This window comes from Psammomys obesus, unplaced genomic scaffold (genome assembly GCF_907164565.1).
Source record: "Psammomys obesus unplaced genomic scaffold, mPsaObe1.curated_primary_1811, whole genome shotgun sequence".
NCBI classification, from domain to species: Eukaryota; Metazoa; Chordata; class Mammalia; order Rodentia; family Muridae; genus Psammomys; species Psammomys obesus.
Genome location: NW_026590809.1, coordinates 8,629,801 through 8,654,000, shown reverse-complemented (window position 1 = coordinate 8,654,000; position 24,200 = coordinate 8,629,801). Strand labels below are relative to the sequence as shown.

The 24,200-nt window shown below is 40.4% G+C and overlaps 1 protein-coding gene across 2 annotated transcripts in view; it reads right to left on the bottom strand.

Annotated features, from left to right (window-relative positions):
* Large1 (LARGE xylosyl- and glucuronyltransferase 1) overlaps positions 1-24,200 on the bottom strand; it is a 512,199-nt gene that overhangs the window by 257,006 nt on the left and 230,993 nt on the right. For both annotated transcript variants that reach the window (XM_055609116.1, XM_055609114.1), the window contains one exon: positions 10,848-10,971. In XM_055609116.1, the coding sequence (XP_055465091.1) occupies positions 10,848-10,971 (124 nt within the window). The remainder of the gene's footprint in view (positions 1-10,847; positions 10,972-24,200) is intronic.

The window sequence follows — 24,200 nt, the reverse complement described above, 5'->3', positions numbered from 1 at the left end:
GTCACAGAGGGCCTCTGAAAGACTCTACCCAGCAGAGTATTAAAGCAGATGCTGAGACTAATAGCCAAACATTGGGTAGAGCGCAGGGAATCTTATGAAAGAAGGGCGAAACAGAAAGACCTGGAGCAGACAGGAACTCTACAAGGAGAGCAACAGAATCCACAGGCCCACAGGTCTTTTCTGAGACTGATACTCCAACCAAGGACTATTCATGGAAATAACCTAGAACCCCTGCTCAGATGTAGCCCATGGCAGCTCAGTCTCCAAGTGGGTTCCCTAGCATGGAGAACAGGGTCTATCTCTGACATAAACTCTGTGGCTGGCTCTTTGTTCACTTCCGCCTGAGGTGGTGGTGGTGTGAGCAGCCTTACCAGGTCACAGAGGAAGACAATACATCCAGACCTGATGAAACCTGATAAACTAACATCAGATGGAAGGGGAGGAGGACCTCCCCTATCAGTGGAGTGGGGTAGGGGCATGGGAGGAGAAGAGGGAGGGAGGGCAGGATTGGGAGGGGACGAGGGAAGGGCCTATAACTGGAATACAGAGTAAATAAATTGTAATAAATAAAACATAAAGATCAAAAAAACACACACCACTTGAGTTACTCTCTTAAATCATATACAATTTTGCAGCTTTGAAACAGAATCCTTATTTCTCCTAGTGTTTAATACCTGTAATCAGATGGTTATTTGTACATATTTTAAAACCAATTTTCTGACATGTACACTCAGCCTTGCCGTTGATTTAAATCAACTATCTTCAGCTCTTCTACACACACCTTTCTTAGTACACAAGGCCTGCTACTTGAAAGCAAGGCCTTTCATTTCTTTTTATTAACTTTTTATATCTGTTTATTCATAAATATTTGTGTGTACGTGTTATATGTGTATGTGTGTGTGCCAAGGTATGCAGGTAGAAGCCAGAGTATAATTTGCTGGAGTTGTTTCTCTCCTTCCACCATGTAGGTCAAGGGATTGAACAGCAAGTAATCTGAGCCATCTCCCTGGGCCCCATGCTCTTTTCATTCTTGAATAACAATTTTTGATGGCTTTGGGTAGCTGGAAAATGACCTATGATGGCTGTTTTGGTGTTGACACTGCATGGCCTGTTTTCCTGCCATCCATACATGGGAACACATGGGTACTGGTCCCGATTCTTCTCAAGTTTGCTTAAAGCTCTGAAGATATTTTAATGTTTTCATCATAAATTATAAGAAATATTTGAGTGTGTTTAACACAATGTATATAAGTCAATGCTATCTCATTCATTTGTATACTTTTTGTTCAATAAATTATTAGTTAAAAACAAATTTAATTAAAATAAAATGTGTCCCATGTTAAAACTATACATGTGAGTACTGGGTGCTCAAAAAAATACCTAATTAAACTGAATATACTTGCATTCTCTCCATACACATATCTCTCTTCCTCACTCTGAAAATTGTCCAACTGGACATTCTAGGCTAGCCTTAAACTCATACTTCTGACTCTGACTCCTGAAAGCAGTAATTAGAGGTATATGGCACTGTGCCCAGATTCATTTGCTTTGTAAAATGTAGCTAAAGAAAATGTAAAATTCTACAAATCACAGCCCACTTTATTTCTATCAAACAGCTTTGCTGGAGTCAAACTTCTGAACAGAGTTGTTGGAGCAAGGTGCCTTGAAAGCATTCATTTTCTCACCTGGAAATGGGGAAGTCAGCATGTCACCTCTGGGTGCATTGTGGAACTAAAGTAAGTTTATATACGTTAAGCCTATCATTCTACACACTGTCAATTCTTATTAATGGAAATTACTGTTTTAAAGGAAGAATTTTGTTTAACCTCTAATTAGTAAGCACCTCACCAGCTAAGAGCCTTCTCTTCCAATATGCATATGGTATTAATCAACATGAGCTGAATTCATCATGCTACAGAGGGGGCATCTGATGCTTTTCCTTTGACTTACTTCAAGTTCCAAATTTCTAAAGGCCAGCCCCATCTCAGAATAATATGCCCCAAATAGTCAATCATTAAAACAAGAAATACCCTCATCCACAGTTCCAACGTTGAAACGTCCACTCCCAAAATCCAATCCAGTTCTTTGCCCATCAAACCATGTAGGCCAAGAATGTGCTCCTTCCAAGTGTTCTTCCTCCCCATCCTGCTTTTGTCTTTTTTATAATATTGTTTAAAATTCAAAGCCAGTTATGCCAGCCACACTCCAGTCCTGAAGTTGGTTCTTATTCAAGACATTAGCAGGTGTGGTGTGTAGGACAAGAGAGTTGTACTGCACTAAAATCTACAGAAGCTGAAGCTCACATCTTCTCCATGTCTGCCTAGCAGTGATCTAGTAATGCTTTTGCTCAATACCTCACTGAGATGAAGGAAGCACCTTTCCTATATAGAACTTAGAGTTTTTGAGAGGACATACAAATATCAGGCACACGGAAACTTTTTATTCTTAAGTAGCTGAGCTATGATCAGGATGATCACAAGCAGTCAGAGTTAAAATGGTACAGTGTCCAAGAGAGTGGCAAGGTAGTTTCAGATACTGGATAGCTTTAAATGAGTTTAGTAAGCCTCTGAGCTTAGACCAGTGATTGCTCCATATGGGAAAGAGAACCTATTGCTCATGAAAAATTGTGACATGTGCGACACAGATATCCAGAGTTACAGAAATGTTAGACACAGGGAAAATGGATGACAGAAGCAATTTGTGAAAGCAGAGCTTAAAGACGCATTTAAGTTGTATGACATCTATGCACACTGTCCTTTGGGTTTTGCTACAAGAAATAAAGTGAAAAGGGAGAATAGAGGATTCGGTAGATATGCCAAGTCTTTGAGAAAGCAGGTGGGTGGCTCAGCTCTGTTTAGCCTCAGAGAGAGAACTTGTAAGGGATGCTTTGGACATGTTTCACTCTAAGAGGTGGGCAAAGAGTGAAGTTAGAGCCCTTCCTCACAGGTTCTCACAGTCTAATGCAGAAAGTGAGTGTGCTCACAGATGAATCAAATACATGCTTGTACTAAGTCTTCAGTTCTGCTTGACTCAGTGGACACAGTGAAACTCAAGACAATCAACTCTGTGAGAATTTCTAAGCATGACAAATATTCTTTGAAAAGAAAAGAACTTGAAGTATTCAAACAAAGATGAACCAATTATCTATGCATCAAATAAGATTTGAAAATATAATATTCTGGCAGAGGTCTGTCATGCTCTTTCCTAATGCAGATTCTTGATTCTTAGAAGGAAACAAGCCCAGTTCACTAAGAAGGCTCCATATAGCTGGATTTAGTGCTGTATGCCCTTAATCTCAGCACTCAGGGTTCAGAGGCCCAGAGGCAGACAGATGCCTATGAGTTTGATGACAAATTGGTTTACATAGGTAAATAGTTTACACTTGGCCAGGGCTACATAGTGAGACCCTGTCTTAAAATAAAACAGAAACAACAAAAAACAAAAAGAAAAGAAAAAAGCTTGATATAGAAAGAATATAATTTCCCAAGTCTAAAGTGAAGGAAAGTCTCATCAGGACTGCCTGGATCCTCTTCCTCTGTGGCCTGGCAAGGCCGTATCACCAAGGGGCAAGTGATCAAAGAGCAGGCAACTGAGTTCATGACAGAGGCAGCCCCTGCTCCCCTTACTTGGGAACCTCCATGGAGACTGAGCTCCAATTGGCTACATATGAGCAGGGGTTCTAGGTCCTCTTAGTGCACAGTCCTGGTGAGACCTGATAAACTATGGGCAGATGGCAGAGGAGGAGAACTCCCCCTTTCAGTGGACAAAGGGAAGGGGACACGGGGGGGTAGAGGAAGGGAAATTGGGGGTAGAGGGAGGGAAATTGGGGCTGGGAGGAGTTGGGGGAGGGGGCTTCAATCAGGATATATAATGAATAAACTGTGAAAAAATAAAAAATCTTAAGAAACAAATGAAGGGAAGACTTGATATAAAAAGATTACTTTATAAGGCATTTTCTGTTGTCTGTCTACATAGTTATGCATATCCAGTATATAATATCCAGTGACTGGTATCCTACACCTAAGATAGCTATATCTTTGAGTGTACGGTGCTTATTCACCCATATGGTGTATATCCTGTGGTCTTACCCTAAGTCTCCATGATGAAGGCCAGTGACATACTACTTGTATGAGAACAAGACATGATTTTCATAAACTGGACCACTAACACAGGAACCAGAGAAGCATTATAGAGCATAAGTTAATGGCACCTGTACTGGTCCTTCATATATTTAACCCTGTCAGCCCTTCTGCAACAATGTGACAAAGAAGGAGGGTCAGGAGTAAAAACCTATGAACTATTCTGAAAACCAAGCCATGATGCCTGTCCCTTGAGAGGTCAGCAATTACCTTGGTAGTGAAACTAACGAAGACGTTATTAATAACCATTTTTAAACGCTGATGTTTCTTGACTTCTGATGTGGTTCTGTAATGATAATGTGATTTTAAGTAAAAGATATTGTAAATCATAAAGTTATTTATTCATTGAACCCAGAAATTGCAGCTGAGAAAAACAACCTGTCACAGAGCTGTTTCCAATTGTAGTACAGGGCTAGCTAACTGAGCACTGCAGCGCTCTGCGGCTGCCTGGCATTACAAGGGTAACATGCTGTATGCCATTAGCAAGTGAAAGACCCAAATCCCAAATCTCAAGTACACTTTACTCCACGAGCAATGCTTCTGCACTGTTGTAAAGGTGAAATGCTGTAAGCGGAACCGTCCTGATGCGGGCCTCTTTGCACGTGACAGTCAGCTATGTGAGGAGAAGTGTGTGCCCACACCGTGCCAACCACTATGCTTCCTAATATAAAATCTCACTTATATGCACCAAGGCATTACCAATAAAGGAAGCTACAGCTATGGCTTGAAGGACTTATGTGATATGTGCTCCTGTAGTTATTCTAACATGTATCAGAAAACCACAAGCTGTGCTTCCTCTCTGAGTCCTGTATTGATGATGGAACTGTCCAGGCACAGAGGGATATCTAGTCACACTAAATGAAGCACAACTACTGCCAGCGTGAACCTCTACACTATACCCCAATCCTGGATGCCTAGATTCTGCAAATCCAGGCCACAACTATTTTTAAAGGTTTATGTTAAAAAGAATCATTAAGGAGACCTTGGATACCTTGCTTGCCGTTATAGACCACATTTATTCAAAAGCTATGAACATCAGGCCTCCTTCAACACACAGAATGCATTGTTTCATTTCACTGTAGTTGAAAATTCAGTGGTTAGTAAGTTTATCTTCCTAGGAAATAGACTGGGTAGGCAGGAGTTCACCTAATGCTTCACAGAGAGGAACAATGAAAATGTTCTTCCTCTGGACCTGCCAGGGCCTGAGAGATTACAGCTATCCAAAGAGAACCGCCTCTCTTTCCACAGAAAGCAATACAATGGCAATTAGAGATGAGCGAGACACCAATTTTCAGAGTCAACCATCAACACTTTCCGTAACTATTATCTTGAATTCCACTTCATAACCTCTGTTATGTGAGTAATGAGGAGGCATCAGGGCTAAGAGAAAAGGAGATAAATTAGGACTCCCCACCAGATAGGTGAATGATGCCCCAGACACTTCCCTTTATGTGCTCAGCATCATTGGTACCCCAGTGGTGGCATGGGAGTGACTTTCTCTGCCAGATGGGGCAAGATAAAAGGCGAGTAGACATGCAGGCCCCTGTCTAAAGCTGGCAAGAACTGTTTTGCTGGTTTAAAGCAAACTACAGTAATGATCATTTAGTTTTGAACAAGGTCCTTGGATGAGAGTGACTGGGCCACCACAAACCTCAGCAGCAACACTAAAGTGGGTCACTTTTATCTTTGGCATAAAGTTTTGTTCCCAGCACGCCTTTAAATGGAGGCTTTATGTTTAATTCATTTGTTCTTCAGGGACAGTCAGAAGCACTGAGAGCTTGGGGCACCCTTCTCTAACTAGATATATAGACAATACATTAGCTTACACAAGAAAGGGAAAGAACACAGAATAAGGATTAGACACAGTGAAGGTAAGACAGTTGTGTGTTTTCAGCATGAGTACATGGCTCCAGAATGTTCAGTTAAGATTTGTATACTAAAACTGGCCCCATAGAATTATGGTAATCCATAAGAGAAGTAGGAAGAACATTAGAAACAATATGTTCATTCTGATGGGAATAGATGTTAGATGCAGCCCCCAGTCCAGGGGCTCCAAAAGACAGGGTTTCAAGAAACAAAGGCATCCTCATTTTCTAGCAGCTGTAGCACTCCCCTTCAGATCTAAACTCCATATGTGCCTAGTGAATTATGCAATTTCCTGTCTCACATCATCTCATTTCAAAAGACTAAAGTCAAATATCAGCCTTGGGATTTATTAGATGCCTGATCTTAGACAAATATTCTTCAGTGCTGGGTTGCAGGTTTATGAATTATCTGTGAGATGGAGGTAATCAAATGTCACTCTCAAGCCCAGGAGGTTGTCATGAGAAGTGAGTGACAGTGTACAGCTATCTACAAAGCTCTGTACCAAAATAAATCCCCCTATTCTTTCCAGAGGCTCAGAGCTGCAAGTTTTGAACAGAACTCAGGGCACAGAAAGTACAGCCTTGGTAGCCTTTATTCAGGAATTTAGAGGCTGGAAATACTGGGGAATATTCTACAGGCCACAGAGATGGGCAGGCTGAGATTCCTATTTGCAAATCCACACTAATTTGTCATTATTGAGAGAAGTACACCAGTCTGTGGTGGGTTTCCTACAGTTCGTTTTTAATCATGTACCCAACCCTCATAAATTTCCTATTCCCTCACACTCCATCTCCAGCACTAACAGAGATATAAAGGGGCCCACAGGAGCGTTTCTGAGAAATGCCATTTTCAAGAGCTGTACAAAGTGATTTCTTAGAGCCAGCCATATCAGGGAGGCTGTCTTGTGTGTCTGCAGATGGGCTTTCTGACATAACTGTTGAACACAAATACAGAACATAGCTCACGTCTGCTTCCCTCATGCTCTTCCTCCTTCCCAGATATCACCTATAAAAGGTGACATCTGAATGTGCTTTGTCTCTGACACTTGTCAGAGAAAAAATATTTACCTGGTTTCATAGTGAGTTTGAAGGTAGCATGGACTACATGGTGCGCTTAAGACCATAACAGGCTGCATAATAAGACACTATCTCATTATATTTACAAAAAAAAAAAAGTGAAATAGTCAAAAGAAAATGCAGAAAAATATGCATGTTTACCTGTCCAAGGGTTGCTATTGAGATATGGGCTGGCGTACACAAAACCATTATTGCAAAGTCTCAAGCAGGCTGCCCACACAGACCCCAAATCATACTCAGAAATGTGCTAATCCTCTTTTGCGATCAAAGATAAATCTTGCCTTGCTAGTCTTAATAATCCAGTGTTGGAGCTGTGCATTCTGACCCAGGCCCATAATCCTAGCTACTAGGAAGCTGAGGCATTGAAGGGGAGGGAATATAGCTCAGTATTACAATGCATGACTCACATTTGCTAGGCCCTAGGCTAAATCCCCAGAACTGAAACCAAAACAAACAAAACAGCTCTACATGCACTGTGAATCATAGCAAACATTTTCTTAACCAGGCACCCAACAAAGCACACAAAAAAGACAAAACCTAGGGAACAAATCGACATTAAGTGGGTCTTAGGTACTTCATGAAACTGTGATAAGACAACAAGACCAAGGAAGAGTTTATTTGAGGCTTACAGTTTCAGAGTGTTAGAGACCATGGCATCATACCAGGGAGCATGGCATGGTCAGGCAGGCAGGCATGAGACTGGAGTAGTAGCTGAGATCTTACATCCTAGGACACAACTACAAGGCATAGGAGCTAATGGGAATGCTATGGGCATTTAAAACCTCAAAGCCCTCCCCATCGACACATGTCCTCAAACAAGGCCACACCACCTAATCCTTCCCAAACAGTTCTACCAACTGGTGACTAAGAATTCCAACATCTGAGTTTATGGTAGCTATTCTCAACCCATTACAAGCAAGATTTCATGGAAGATTATGCTCTGTGGTAAGTTTCCTGACGAGTATATGTAAGCCTACAAAGGCACAAAAAAAGGGACCCCTACGGTGATGACAAAGGAGGCAGTCTCCCACAATAGCATAGCCTCAGGAAGAGAACAGGAAATGACTTAGCAATGAGAAAGGGGAGACCAGGAAACAGAGTTTAATAGCCAAAAGAAATGGCTTATACAATTGTGGTCTTGCTCTTAAAAGCAATATGGGACTACAGAAAAATGTAAACAATGGACAGGGGTGCCATGGGTGGGCTTGTTTTTTCAGAAAACTGATCCTTGCTATTGTGCAAGAATAGTCTTAGGAGAGGAAATGTGAGCAGAACAAAAGGCAAGAGATGCCAATGTGCAAGTTTTGTGAAAGATCACAAAGCTTGGTTAGGGATGTCATGGCTCAGCTAGGATGTGGGGTTAAACACAGGGAGAGGAAAGACAAACCAATAAAGACAAACTGTTCCATCTGGATCATCAGGAGTAGACTCTATTCCTTTCCTCTCCTCTAGGGCTCAGGGACTCAGGAAAGCCCTGGACTCCATGGAACATCCTGGTCCTTCAACACCATAAAGTTCAAGGATCACATCCCAGGCCATGTGATCAATAGGATCCACGACATGTAGGTACTACATGACCTTGGCGTTCAAAAGGGAGTGGGAAAAGGGTTTTGCTATGTTTCCTGCTGGTCTCTTAGTTCTGGGTTCTAAAAATTCTTCCACTTCAGTTTCCCTAAGACTGGGACTATAGTTTCTAGCTACTATGTCTGAAAGGGCCAAGCATTTTTAAGAACTTGCCATGTTACAGATACTATTTCCTCCCTCAATGGTTGGCTTTACCCTAGCCTATGTGACAAGCAAGTAAGTCAAGGCTCAGGCTCAGTTACACAGCTGTTCCCCTCCCCCTGTGGAAACAAGTATTCTAAATTAAAACTTACACCCATCTCAGGTGTTTTATTTTTGAGACAGAATCTTACCATATAGTTTGGGTTGTCTTTGAGATAGTTATCCCCCTGAACCAGCCTCCTAGTTTTCTGGGATTACAGATCTATGCCACTCCACCTGGCTCTTTTTCTGAACAAGCCATAGGTGGCTTGTTGATTGGGGCAGGGCAGGGAGGAAGTGGAGTGGGAAGTGTGGAGGCAGAGGCAGCCCTCTTGCCAGCTCTGCTCCTCCTCACTGGTTTCATTTCCCCATGGTGTTGCCACTAAGACCCTGGCAGACAAGAGTGGTTTGCTTTTTACTCTAATTAGTACAGCGATTTGCTAAATTTTGTTTTTAAGAGTGTTAATCAATTTTAGTTCCGAATAGATTGGAATGGCACATAAATTACAACAATCCCCAAATGCAAAATTGTGAACATCTTGATCAACCTCAGAGCCTGAAATATGTGAAAATCAGAAACTCTAGCCTGCATCAGCATGATCTATTTAAAATGCTACTACTCTGAGATGCAATTAGAATGGCTTTGTGGTTTTCAGAAGAATCAATTTGCCAGAAATGGCCCCAGGCCTAGGTGTATTATCCTTCCTAAGGTGATTAGAAACAGAGGGACAACATTTTCCTTTGAAGCAGCTAGTTCCTTTAACAAGAGCAGTACAGTAAATCTCCTAGCATGCAGGACACTTACCATGTACAACCTACTATGCGCCAGAAAAAACATACTGTGCATAGAATGAGGGATACCTACCAGCATCACCTATTATGCACTAGAAAAAGCTCTCACCTTCCTACTTCATTAAAGAGATGCTACTAGACTCCAATAGCAGGCTCAGAATTTTATCGCTGACACAATAGTCATTTGCACATTCCATGTTCAATATATATGCAAGTGTTTTACAAAAAATAAAAAAAAGTAGACACACACATACACAAATCTTAGATTGTCTTAAGTAAAATTGTATTTTGTGCTGGGATACATTCATAGTAACCTTTGGCTATATGGAGACTAAGGACCATAGTTAGACATAGAGGTGAGGGACAAATGGATATAAAATTCCTTGTTTATTCTTGGAAAGGGGAAAGAATAGCTATGCCTCTGAGGAATGAGATCTGAAAAGATATTGGGGAGAGTAAAGAGCACAGCCACGCTGAGGAAAAGCCACATATCAGGAGTCCCCAAATATTACATCTAAATGTTAGAGAGAATTCATAGAAATGACCAAAAAAATAGGCAAGAAGCAAAGTCAGGAGCCCAAGGGTATGGTCTCTGATTAAACCACAATCTCAATAATCATGGAGGCAAGGAGGCACTATGGAAAAACTTTAAGCAAAGCAATTAGATGATAACCAGACTTTTATTGGTAAAATCCTCTGAATGTAGTACTAATTCAGCATAATCCTCTTGGGGCATTGTCATATAGTCTTTCATAGAAACTACTATTTATTCTAAGACTCGAGTGTATAGCCTTTCTGTCCCTGAAGAAACAGGCCGGCAAAGGCTGGTGATTGGTTTGTGTCTTGTGGTCAGTAGTTAACAGTGAACAGAGTTATGGCAAGGTCTGTCAGACTCTGAGATCAGCATTCACCTAAGAGTAATAGAATTATGATCTACCACAGACCATGTTCAGATATGTACCGAGGGCACTGAACTTCAGCTTCTTTGGGTTCTGTGGTAGAATCTGTGTTAGCAGACCAGGTTTGCTAATGTGTTGCTTAATGATAAATTCAGCTAAGCACAATTACAACCTGAACATTTCCCACTAGGAGGTCTCTGTCCTTGCTACAGTTCATTTAATTACACCCTACCAAGGCTCCCAGGTGCAGCAGATGGGTGGTGGGGGGGGGGCAGGAAAAACTCTTCAACCTTTCTCCCTCCTTTCAGTACCTTGAGTTCATCAGCATTGTAGAAGTCCACATGCACTGCAGGTACCATCCATGTCTGGAAAAGTGTAGCCAGGATCTGCTCCGCAATAGAATCAGCAATGAGGTGGAAGTGCAGAGGGTTCCGCCTGTGGAAGGGAGAGGAGGATGCCATAGGAGCATTAAAGGCCTTGATTCTAGCTGCAAAGTCACCCCCTACCAAGGAGATACTGTGGGACAGTGTCACAAGCCACTGTGGAAGTAAATCAGGCATGTTGTTCCACAGTGCTGCTCCACAATAAGAAGCTTAGAGCTGCAAGGGAGAGAGGACATTACCCTCAACTTCTGAATTCCAGTGTGGACAACCAAGCACAATAGAAGGCAAAACCCAATTCTCACATCTGTTATCAAGACATCTGTATTCTAAGAATCTTAAAAAGAACATCATTAACAAGTATGCCAATTTTTGCCATCTGCCAACTTGACATGCCAGCATTAATGCAGAAACACAAAGACAGGGGGCCATGCCTAAAACTGGTGTGGGCAGCTGGCCACATACTTCTCCATTAACTCACAGGAAAGTTGTGTTTTCTGCTCGTTCTTTTTTAAAACAAAGCTATGTTTTCATGCTGAAGTCATATGGGACCTCACTAAGGATACTATCTTGTCTCTTTTATTGTAGGTCCAAGGCTTTTATTAACTTAACTTCTACAGTGACCAACCCTTACTGGACAGATTATGACAGCATGACACAGAAACAAAGACTCTGGGGCTTTAGTGGTTTGAATATGAAATGTCTCTGCATTGACTTATATGCCTGAATTCTTTCCCAACTGGTGGTTCTGTTTGGGTAGGTATCGGAACGTTTAGGGAGTGAAGTTTTGCTGAAGTAAGTGACAGAGGCTAAGGTTTTATAGCTTAAGTAAGTGACAGAGGCTAAGTCTGAGGTTTTATAGCTTAAGCTTACATTCTCTTCATGTTTTGCTTCCTGATTGCAGAAATGAACAGCGTGGCCTTGTGCTCTTGCCTTCCACTTCATGATGAAATGTATTCCCTTGAGTTGTAAGCTATAATAACTATTTTTTTCTTAAGTTATTTTTGTTAGGGTATTTTATTACAGCAATGAAACAAGTAACATATACTGAAAACTGGTACTAGAAGAGGGTATATATACTATATGTTTTTGAACTATGAGCCAGAATAAACCCTTTCTTAAATTGCTCTATCTCAAGTCTTTTGTTGCAACATAAAAGTAATCAATATATGGAAAAATGAAAAAGAGTTTTAAATACAGTTCTGCCTCTTCCTGCAGCATTTCTTTCTTGAATTTGATAAATGCTAAACCAGCCTACTCTAGGCTTAAAAGCTATTTTATAGTAAAGACAAACTACGTTCTGTATATTTATCTATCATCTACACCAACTGGGCTTAAGTCTATGAAGCAAGTAAAACATATACCGGAAGGTCAGGGGCTTGGTTAATGACGGCTGTCATGATAAACCCAACCACTGGTGATAACGTGAATATTTTACTCCTTTCTTCATGACTATTTTCTCCTCCAACATATATTTCATTCTACACGTCCTAGGTACTCTCCAAAATTACCTCATAATCCTCTGTTCACTATATGATATGTTAAGATCCGTCCTCCCACATTGATCTAACAAGGATTCTAATGATCTTACCCTGTCCTCCACTTCATTCTTGTGTCTTAATAGTCCTTCCTCCAACTCTGGCTATTTTCTGTTCCATATTACCTACCATGTGACCCTCTCCTGACCCAGGGTCATAAACTCAAGGCGGCCTCCTTCACCATCCTACCTAAAGTAGCCATATCTTTTCCTACCAGGCTACATTCCAAAATCCTCTTTGGTTCCATCCTCACACTAGGCAGCGGTGCTAATCTCCATTCTCAGATTCAGCTATTTCTTCTCCCTCTTGGATGATATAAGTCGTCTGAGGCAAAGCTTTCATGTTTTCACAAGCCACTTTCTTGTTTCCTCTTACCACCTTAGTGGTGGTTGCAAAGTGGATGGCCTATTGTAGCTCCAGAAATGCACCATGCTCTTCTACAAGCTTCTGTTTACACTGGCATCTCTCACTGGACCATCAGCACTTCTACAATCGCTGCCTCCTGCCATCTGCTCCAAAGATAGGATGATGATTGAGGAAGCTACTCATGTTTATAGAGTATAGAGTTGCAACGCTCTATACCTTACCGCATTAAACTCCATTTTGTCAATGATGATCAGAATTTTTTCATAGGTCCTTTCTTACACAAAGAATTACCTTGCCGTTGTTTAATGAAAAAAATAAGTGGATCATCAAAGACCAAGATGATCTGAATTCCATCGCAATTTGCCAGAACTAACTAGAATGTAAGCAAAGAAGTATTTTGAAGGATGTGGAGGAGGGACTTCTTCAACACTGGGTTGTGTTATTAGTTTATGAAACTAGAGTTTAGTTGCTTTGATTAGGCAGTTACATGGCAGTCCTATGGTAGATCACGAGTTAATTACACAACACATGTGAAGCCTGCATTTATAAGAAATGTTAAGTATGAGTCTTTTCTATCAAATACTTGAACCTTGTGTTTAAGACAAGGAACTAGGAGTTGGGGTAGATAAAACAAAAACAAACAAATAAACAAAAAACCCTAAGAGTTTTTGTTTCAAATCTTTTAACATAACTATCCCTAAAATATGGGACAATCTTTACTTACACAAAGGCCTGGGCTTCAACCTAGGAACTTCAAGGCCTGGAATGGAAGCCCTTTTCCCCATGAAGAAGTGATTCCTTTTCCTTCCTGCTTCATTTCCTGTGTACCAATTCTTTTATGACTGGCCAACTGAATGAGAGTGAGGACTTCAAATCTTGAGTTGGAATAAATACCAAGTGCACATCTTGTCAGTGTGCTTGTTCATTGGAGAACACATTCTGGATCAACAACAGTAAAGTTTTACCTTGTCCAGAGTGGTGGTCTCTTTCTTTGTGACCCCAAACTTATTTCCTGTAATTCTGCTCTTATTGATAGAACATGTATAGGGTATGTGAACTCCTCACTGCCACTGATGTGCTAAAAATATCCAGTCTCAATAAAGACTACCTCAATCTTTATCTTGTTCCTGCAGTAACATCTGTGCGGCAGGGCATCAAAAAAGTTTTCCTATCTCTCAGGAGTTCTTTCTCACTTTTCCTTAACAAATGTACACTTGCTCTGCTTAACCTTGTCCTTCCTTGCTTCTTGTATTTCCTTATTCTTCTTAGGCATGAGACCATGAACTCTGGCAATATTGCCTTTGGTTGTCTTTCATGACCACTGACTGATCTTCAGATACCCTGGCTCTCCAAGGTGACCTCTCAAATAGCCAAGAAAGACTATATGGTATTGTAAAAAAAAAAAAAAAAAAAAAAAAGCACACATCACTTAGATTTGGCATCTAAAGCAGAGAGAGGTGGGGGGGAAGATAAATATCACTTTCAGATCCAAAGAAATGTTCTCCCAGGAGCACCCCAAAGCCCAACACCACATGGAATAATTCTGTCTTGCTGAAGTCAAAAAAAGAAAGAAAAATAAATAGAACTTTTGTGCTTGAAAGGACATAAACAAAGTGAAAAACATTATTCAGAGTAGAAGAAAAATATCTGCAAGTCAGTAACTGATGAGGGCTTTGTTAGGATGATAAAGATCTTTTACAACTCAAACAGAAAAAAGACAAGTAAGCCAATTAAAAATCCTGGAAAAGCTATGAATAGACATTTCTCAAGAAAGATTTACAAACGGTCAATAAGCACACGAAAAGACATGGAATCTCATTAATGCCCAAGGAAATTCAAGATGTAAAAACACAATGAGATAGCTCTGCACACCCACTGAAATGCTTAAAATAAAAACACTAACAACAGCTTGGCTGGGGAGAACTCTGAACCACTAACCATTACTGACAGAATTTGGAAATTTCTAAAAAAAAAAAAAAAAAAAAAAAAAAGAATTAAATAAAAGTAAAATTACCACATAAATGCCATTTATACTCAGCAAATTCCTCTCCTAGTTACATGCAAAAAGTGTGTGTGTGTCTATATGTATTCATATCGTTGCCTGTGGTCTAGAAAATAACTCTCCACTGAGCCTAATCAAACTCATTGGGTTATAAAGGGTAGGGGGTGGGAGGATTGGGGGTGGAGGTGGGAGGGTGATGAGGTGAGGCACTGAGGAGTTTGGTTTTTGTTTTTGCTGTTTTTCTTTTTTCTTTTGTTTTTAAGCAGTGGGGCTTTTCCTGACTCTTGGTGAGCTGAACTCAAGGGGCTAGTATAAGGAATAGACTCTTCTTTTAGGTGAAGCCATGCCCTGGCCTTCTTCCTTAAGAGTTAAGACAATCAAGGAGGTCAGGGGCCTGGCCTATGTATCATGCCTATGCGGGTGGGTAGAGCCTAAGATAATGCCATTTTCTTTCTCCCACTTGCCTCCTAGTGTAGCCCCTATGCCCTGCCATTAGGAATCGTTTGGCTGGGTCTGCTTGTTAGAAACAGGCACTCACTGTCAGGAAAGCAGCCCCAGAAGCCATGGCACCAGCCTGAGCATACCTTTACAGGTCCCCACAGCCTGCTCCCTTGCTTTCTGTCTGTCTCTCTCTCTCTCTCATGTCCCTGCTCCAAGGAGACCTTTTGCTCTCCACCCCCAATCAATTTGTAGCATGAGAACTGTTGCACGGAGTGATCTCTGCAGCATTACTTAGCTCTGATCTACCCAGACCCCAGCATTGCTTGCCTTTCTGAATACTGATTCAGTAAGGTATCATTTCTTTTTCTTTTCTTCTGTCATTTTCTTTCAGGTACTGGCCAGCTAGTGCTTGTGCTAAGCATGCTTTTAACCTAATTAATGCTTTGGACTTTCTTATGCTTTTTCTAAAGCTCTACTCCTGACACATGGCTCACTGAAGCCATAGGAATGTCCTTTAAACCAGTTTATCTTAACTAGTCTCCCACTTCAAGAAGCTGCAAGATTTACAGCTTGCCTGGCTTGGGGTTTTCCTTTAAGCTACAATAAACTGTCCTCAAGCTTCCACTGAAGTTCACTGTTTGTCCTTGAGCTTCGGTTTATGCTGGTTTTTAAATTCTTTTATTACTGAGACTAAGGACACCAAGAGGGGACTCCAATTTTCTAAGTATCACATGATGGCTCTGCTGGGACTTTATAAGATTTCCAAGACACTTCTTGCCTTTTTGCTTCTTTATTAATTGGCAGAAAAAAATGAACTCATGCCTGTACCCCTAGAAAGTATCACTAGGTTGCCTGAAGGCCAATGGTCACCAAGGTCATGCTACACCAGTGACTCCTGAGTGTTTTTTTTATCTTATACCTAAGAAGAAGGAAACATGGAGTGAGCAGAAACCAAAACCAACACACACACACACACACACACACACACACACACACACACACACACAACTAGATTTAAGGATAAAATGAGAAGGGGCGCTAAGAAAAGAATAACTTCTTTTTGCCCCATCAAGTGGCCTTTTATGAGTATTAGGGCAGGAACTTGGTGGAGACTGAAAAGAGCTTTATTTAGATGGATCATTTTTGCATATATCACAGGCTGAGCCAGTAAGCAACACATACCCTTACCATGCTTTCTTAAACCAAACAAGGAAGTGATCATTCATCATTCATCCAGTCAGGACAGTGATGTATTCTAGTCTCTTTAGGCAATTTTTTCTCTCCCAATTCCTTTAAAAATACTTTGTAGGCTATCAATTTGGGCACCTTCAACTTCACTGGCTCATGAGCTACCATTAAAAACTGCCATTACTTCCTTTGGTGTGCTAACTCCTATCTCAAAAATAGAAGGTAAATGTGTTGAGAAGGTGTTCAGCAATAGGTAGAGGGGGTAAGAAAGGGTAAACGGAGAGTATATGATTAAAATATATAACATATGAAACTGTCAAAGAACAAATAATAAATAAAAAGAAAACAGGTCTATGCATGAAAGGTGATACACAAATATTCTTGGTGGAGCCACTCTCAATAACTAAGAAGTGGTAAATATAAAAATGGCCATCAATTAATGATAAACACAGAACAATGCATTCATACAAGGGGACATTAATACACAATAAAATAAAGTATTAGCACATGCTATATCATGGAAGAATCACAAAACCTCATTGGAAGGTAGAAAAGCCAGTGAGAAAGACTAAATATTACATGATGCATATGGCAACAAAATGTCTAGACTAGGCAAATCTAGAGACAGAGAGCAGACTAATGATTGGTGATGTAAAATGCGAGAGTGACTACTTACAGATATGGAGGCATCTTTGGGGGATAAGGAAAATGCCCTAATATTCAAGAGTGGTGATGACTAAACAACGTCAAACTTACTGAAAATACTGAATGTTTTCTTTTCAAAAGTATAGTTACATTATAGGAATATTCTCATGCACGTATTTTGCTATCTGAGCCTAGAATGATAGTCCACCCTGTGGATGTGAGAGTGAGGGAGCTTTGCTTGTCTGCTCTTGATCCTTCAATACAATGGGAGTCCTCGCCTCCATGGCACACAGCTTACAAGGTGGGAGAGCCTGTAACTTTCCAAGCTGGGCTGTGGCCGGAGCTTATGTCCTGTTCTGGAGGTCACAGAAAACGGCCTGATGGTGTCTATGGTTCAGGAAATAACTAATAAATTTTTTTTTCTCATCTTTTACACAGGTGTTTATGGGTCTCCTTTATTTTTGGCTTCTAATTCAAGAAGGTAAGAATGGATTTTAAAGACACAGCCTTGTAAATACCACAGTGTGCCAGAGGCAGTGATCCTCTGTCTTCTCTTTCATTCAAAAGCAAAGGAGCACCATTCAGGCAGATGTTAAGAACACATTTACTGCAAAGAAAATTCACAAATAAAGTTAATAAAAACTTACAAGGAATAATTTCAATTTACAATTTAAGGCTATTTAGTTTTATAACAGTATCATCTCTAAATTAGATTTTTTAAGCTATCACTGTTTGTAAATATGTTTGGAAAAGTATAGCCTTAGGTCCATGGGAAAAGGCCTCTTCCTAAACAAGTAGTTGGTCTATATCCTAATGGCCCAATTTGCCTGAGTAACAGCATCCCCCTAGAGGCAAGAGAATGTTCCATCTCCAGCAGACCCTGCAGACACTTTCAATGAGGAATACTTCTGCTGCCTCTGTTTCCTTAACAGACCCTTAACAGCTCAAGGTAGGGATGAAATACATAGAGCAGTGCAGAAAACAAAGATGATTAAATCATTGTTTTTTTTTTTTTTTTCTGCCTCTCCTTATCTTGCCAGGAGAGTGCCAAAGCTCAGACAAGGCAATTCAAGGTCTGCTTTCATTAAAATACACAAGGACGTAGGAGCTAGGATAATCTTTATTTATTAAGTTTACAACACAACAACAATTTCAGGCAAAGAAAAGAGCCAGCAATGGTAACAGAACAGTCAGAGGTGAAATGCTGACATTATTACCTATTTCAGGAGAATCCCAGTAGTAGGGATCCTTGAATTGGAAGAGGTAAAATGGCCTCCACAATATAGGAAGACTCAATTACAATGTAATAAAGCTCCTTATTAGATAATTGAAAAGATAGCAACTTTCTAGAAGAAAGGTCACATGGAATAGTGAAATCATCATGGATTCTAGAGTTGGTAGAGACTAATAGATGAACAAGCATCTACTCAACTGTGACCTTGTATGAACCACTTAATCTCCCTGAGTCTGAGTTTTCCAGAGTAATAAAGATGATAGAATCTACTGTATTGGGTAGAGGAGAAATTCAAATGTAACACCCTACATGAAGCTCAACAACTAAGAAAAATTATTATTTCCCATCATCTGTCATTACTTTCTTAAGTTTTACTAGAAATACAAATGCCCCAGGCTTTTAAACCATTTTATGTATGCTACCTTCAGAACTTTAGGAGTACAATGCTTGGGGGGAAAATGGTGACGGGCATTGTAATAACAGTAACAATGTCTAAATCTCTACCTAAAATGGTTATGAGAACTAGAAGCAATTGTTTTTTTTTTTTTTTGAATTTTATTTTTTTCTTATCAGTTACATTTTATTAACTCTGTATCCCAGCCATGTCCTGATCCCTCATTCCCTCCCAGTCCCTCGCTCCCTCCCTCATCTCCACCGTGCCCCTTGCCAAGTCCACTAATAGGGGGGACCTCCTCCCCATTCATCTGATCCTGTTTTATCAGGTATCTTCAGGACTGGCTGCAAAGCTCTCCTCTGTGGCCTAACAGGATTGCTCCTCCCTTGGGGGGTGGGGAGGCCAAAGAGCCAGTCATTGAGTTCCTGTTAGAAACAGTCCTTGTTCCCCTCACTATGGGAAACCAATTGGTTACTGAGCTACCACAGGCTACATCTGAGCAGAGGTTCTAGGTTACATTCATACATGGTCCTTGGTTGCATGTCAGTCTCAGAAAAGACCCTGTGCCCAGATATATTTGGTCCTTGTGGAGCTCCTATCCTTTCCACATCAGACTAACTCCCCTTCTTTCTTATGATTCCCTGTACTCTGCCAAAGGTTTGGTCATGAGTCTTTGCTTTGAAAATACTGCTAGTTAGAGTCTTTCAAATGCGCTCAGTAGACTCCTGTCATATGTTCAATGCGCATCCCATCTGTCTTTCTAAACGAGGATTGATAATCTTACCCCATGTCCGCTCTCTTGATTATCTTTTTTAGGTGTATAGATTTCATTATGTTTATCATATCTTATAGGTCTATATAAGTGAGTATATACCGTGTTTGTCTTTCTCCTTCTGGGATATTTCACTCAGGATGATCTTTTCTAGATCCCACCATTTGCCTGCAAATTTCATGATTTCCTCCTTTTTGATTGCTGAGTAGTATTCCATTGTGTAAAAATACCATAATTTCTGTACCCATTCCTCCGTTGATGGACATCTGGGTTGTTTCCAGGTTCTGGCTATTACAAATAATGCTGCTATAAACATGGTTGAGCAAATATCCCTTTTGTGTACTTGAGCAAACTTTGGGTATATACCTAGCAGTGGTATAGCTGGGTCTTGAGGAAGCACTATTCCTAATTGTCTTAGAAAGCGCCAGATAGATTTCCAGAGTGGTTGTATCAGTTTACATTCCCACCAGCAGTGGAGGAGGGTTCCCCTTTCTCCACAACCTCTCCAGCATGTGTTGTCACTTGAGTTTTTCATCTTAGCCATTCTGATGGGTGTAAGGTGATATCTCAGGGTTGTTTTGATTTGCATTTCCCTGATGGCTAATGAGGATGAGCATTTCTTTAAATGTTTCTCTGCCATTCGACATTCCTCTGTCGAGAATTCTCTGTTTAGCTCTGTTCCCCATTTTTTAATTGGATTACTTGGTTTGCTGCTTTTCAGCTTCTTTAGTTCTTTGTATATACTCGATATTAGTCCTCTGTCAGATAAAGGGTTGGTGAAGATTCTTTCCCAATCTGTAGGCAGACGTTTTGTTTTGATGACAGTGTCCTTTGCTTTACAGAAGCTTTTCAGTTTATGAGGTCCCATTTATTGATTGTTGCTCTTAGAGCCTGTTAGAAGCAATTGTTTTACAAGACTCTGAAGCAAATAGTCTAGGCTTAAATTTGGCCCTGTCCATCTCCTGGACGTGTGATCTTGAACAATGACTTAGACATCTTAGTCTTCAGTTGTACTGTCTGTGAAATAGATATTAGCAACAGTAACTTCCCTCAGCAGGCACAAGGAAGCTGAGCATTTTAGTACTTGATAATGTTTAAAACAGAATTTGGTGCAGAGTCAGAGTGCCAGGAGCATTTGATGAATAGGTAAAATGGAAGACTCTGTGCCTTATTCTAAACAGGGCCCTATGGCTGAGTAAGGGTAGAAGAGAGCAGAGCCATTATTCAAAGATGAAGGGTGATTGCCTATAACCACAGTTTCCATGGGGCTAAAGCAAAAGCAGAGCCAAAACCCATGCTGGTTCACTTTCCTTGGTTAAATCTTATGGTCCCTTTCCAAGCCTAGCTGCTACTTTTACAATGACTATAAGCAATATTTCAAAATATTGCAATATTTTACAATGACTATAAGCAATATTTCAAAAAGGGTTTGGTTATACTGACTAATCTTATATTTAGGAATATATATATATATATATGTGTGTGTGTGTGTGTGTACATATATATGTTTGTTATATGTCTCTATATACATATTCATAGATATGTTTATATATGTATACACATACATACACATATATCTATATATACAGACATATAACATACATATATTTATGTATTTGTATTATGTATATATCAACAATTCATTAAAAAAAAAGAGGCCATCAATATCAAAGAGAGCAAGGAGGAGTCTATGGAAGGGCCGAAGTGAGGAAAGAGAATGGGAGAGTGAAATGATTACATTATAATATCAAAAATGAAAAAGAGTTTAAGTCATCCTTTTAAGACCCAGGTCCTTTAGTAATCATGTGGGTGAAGGTCTTTGGCAAATAAAATTTCTTTTCAGAAGATGTGAGAATGTTCAGTGCCACACCGGTATGTAACTGTGCATGTCAGTCTCTTACTATCTTTTAAAACAAGCATGTCCACTGTCACCAAGCATACTGCAGAAGTAAAACTGATTTGACATTACAAAGCAAGCCTTAAATGAAAATCTGTTGAAAAATCTTTTCTGGAAAATAAATCTAATTACTGTAATTAACAATGAAAGCAGAAAGAAGCATCCTGCACCACTATTATTCTATTATTATTAACATTAGAAAAGTATTTCAATTGTCGATATATTTTATAATCATGTCTTAGTCAATCCCACAACATGCTTGAGAAGCAATAAAGCTATTTATAGCTGGGCTTTCTCAGCTGAAAGTCTTTCAAACATCCTTTTGTTTTAATATCCACGCTCACTATCAGCAGTGAATCAATTCACAATAATTCTCATTTATATCACCTCAAGGTGAGGGAGGGACTCCAAGGGTCACCTAGTCCAGAAGAGCCAAACATTGTCATGATGCAGCCTTCATCTTTATAACTCACACTAGTAACAAGCTTTCTTTTCAGATGTGCACGCCTCCGTGGAAGGACAGAATGCCTTCCAGATCTGCTAATATAACTGCTATTATTAAATTTAACATCTTTATACTGTACAGACTGTTGGAGTACAAGTTTATCTTCGGTAGAATTCTCATGTTTTCAACAACTACCAGTTTATGTGATTTGTAGTGAAAACAACAGGAGGGAAACTTTTGAAAAAAAAAAAAAGGGCAAAACAAAACATGGATTTTCCTGACCTAAAACACCGTTTCCTGAGAGAATGGGAGTTTGGACTTTATCAGTGAGTCTCTGGCCTTGGAGACCAGAAGACGTGGAGGCCATGGTGAGAAACTCCCACCTGGCTCATGGTCAGTCTTCACAGTGTCTGGTGCAGTCAGCAATGAGGGTGTAGGATAACAAATATCAGAAACTACACAGTGGGTATGGTCATGTGGAAAAGACATCTGGCATCACATGAAAGGACTCAGCCAGTTTCCACCTAACATTCCTGTGACTGCTTACACTATACAACTGAAATCACACTTTCAGTGGGTCAGGAGGAGGAAGAGTTGCCAGCCCCTGTTGTTAACTGATGCTGTTATATTTACTCATATACTCATTCTCTACCACATCCTTGATGCTAGAAGGTCAACAGACCAGCTGACTGTATATACATAAGGGAATCAGTACAAGAGACACACCACAAAACTCGGTAAGAAGAAGCATTAATACACAGGAAGTCAGTTTGAGACTGATCTGATCCATGGCAAGTTGACAGTCAAAGAAAACAAAGGGTTAAACCAATTTGCTGAAGGTGTCTTGCAGCTACAGTGGCATGAATGTTAACATGAACTCAGTCTAGCTTTGTATCTTAGGTAACTGTTTAAAAATCTTCAGGTTCCTTATTAAAGGCCTTCACCAGGAACATGTGCTAAACAAACAAACATTTGTTGGTTGATACTTTTCTAAATGTGAGGGATACAGAGAAATAAGACATAGTTCCTGTCCCCAAAAGATTCATTTTTCTGCTATAGAAGCAGCTGTGGATAGACACATAGTGAGCAACATAATAATTATAGGAAGAAGGAAATAAGGGTATTGTGGGCTGAAGAACAGGAGCTTAAACATACAGAGTTGCAATCAGGCTTCCTGTTATAGATATTTAAGTGGGAAATCTTGTTAGGTAAGAAGGCAGTGGATGGCTTAGGACTAGGGAAGGAATAGGTGGACGAAGCAGCAGGGCCCATGATGGAGAGTAGGGAGCTACAAACAGGCCACGGTGACAAGGCATGAAGTCATCACAGGAACAGTTAAGAAAACACTATGAAGAACAGCACTGAGCCCTGAAGGGATAGGGAGTTCTAGCTCTCTTACAAGATTAGAGATTTCTGTCTGAGACATCATTCTGGAGTCAAAGACGATGGATATGAAGAACAGAAATCTGGGAACCGGGACGGTATGTGCAGGCTAGTGACCTGTGGGCCTGTGCTGGATAAAAAGAAAAAGAAGATCTAAAATATCTCCAAGAAGGAAAGACAAGGGGCCACAGAGAGAAGGGATGGTTGGAGACTGAGGTAAAAGGTGGAAGAACAGATAAATCCATATTCTTGCAGTGTTCTGATTGTTCCCATGGAAACCCAGGAGGCCTACCAGATACCTCCAACAAATGTTCATTTTAGCCTAAGATACAGAAGGATTTCTGACAGTCAGAAGTGCCCAGAAGTGGGACAAGTCAAGGTGGGGTATTATTTTGTTTTCATTGGTGCTGTAGCAAACTAACACAGACTAGGGCAGGGTGAAATCAGAAATTCATTTTGCCACAATTCTACGGGATGGAAGTCTGAGGTATATGAGGTCAAGTTCTTTGGCTAGGTACCTTCACAGTCTTCTTTCTGAATGTATCTGTCCTAATCTTATATTTTTTACACTAGTCACATTGGGTTAGGGTCCACCACAGTGTGCCTACTTTAATTTAATCTTCTCTTTTTCTTTTCTTTTCTTTTTTTTTTTTCACATTACAACATGGTTGTAGTCCCATCCCTCTTCTCCTTCCAGTCCTACCCTTCCTCCCTCCCTCTCCTGCTTGCCTATTCCTCAGAAAAGAGTAGCTCCCTTTTCCATCCATGCCAGCTATTCAAGTTGATCAGGACTGAGCATGTCCTCATCCCTGTGGCCTGGTAAGGCAGTCCTGCCAGGGGGAAGAGATCAAAAAGCCAGCAAGTGAGTCCATGTCCAATACAGTCCCCAGTTCCCTTATAGGTTAGGGTACCCACATGAAGTCTAAGCTGCCCATCTGCTACATCTTTGTAGGAGGCCTAGGTCCAGTCCATGCATGGC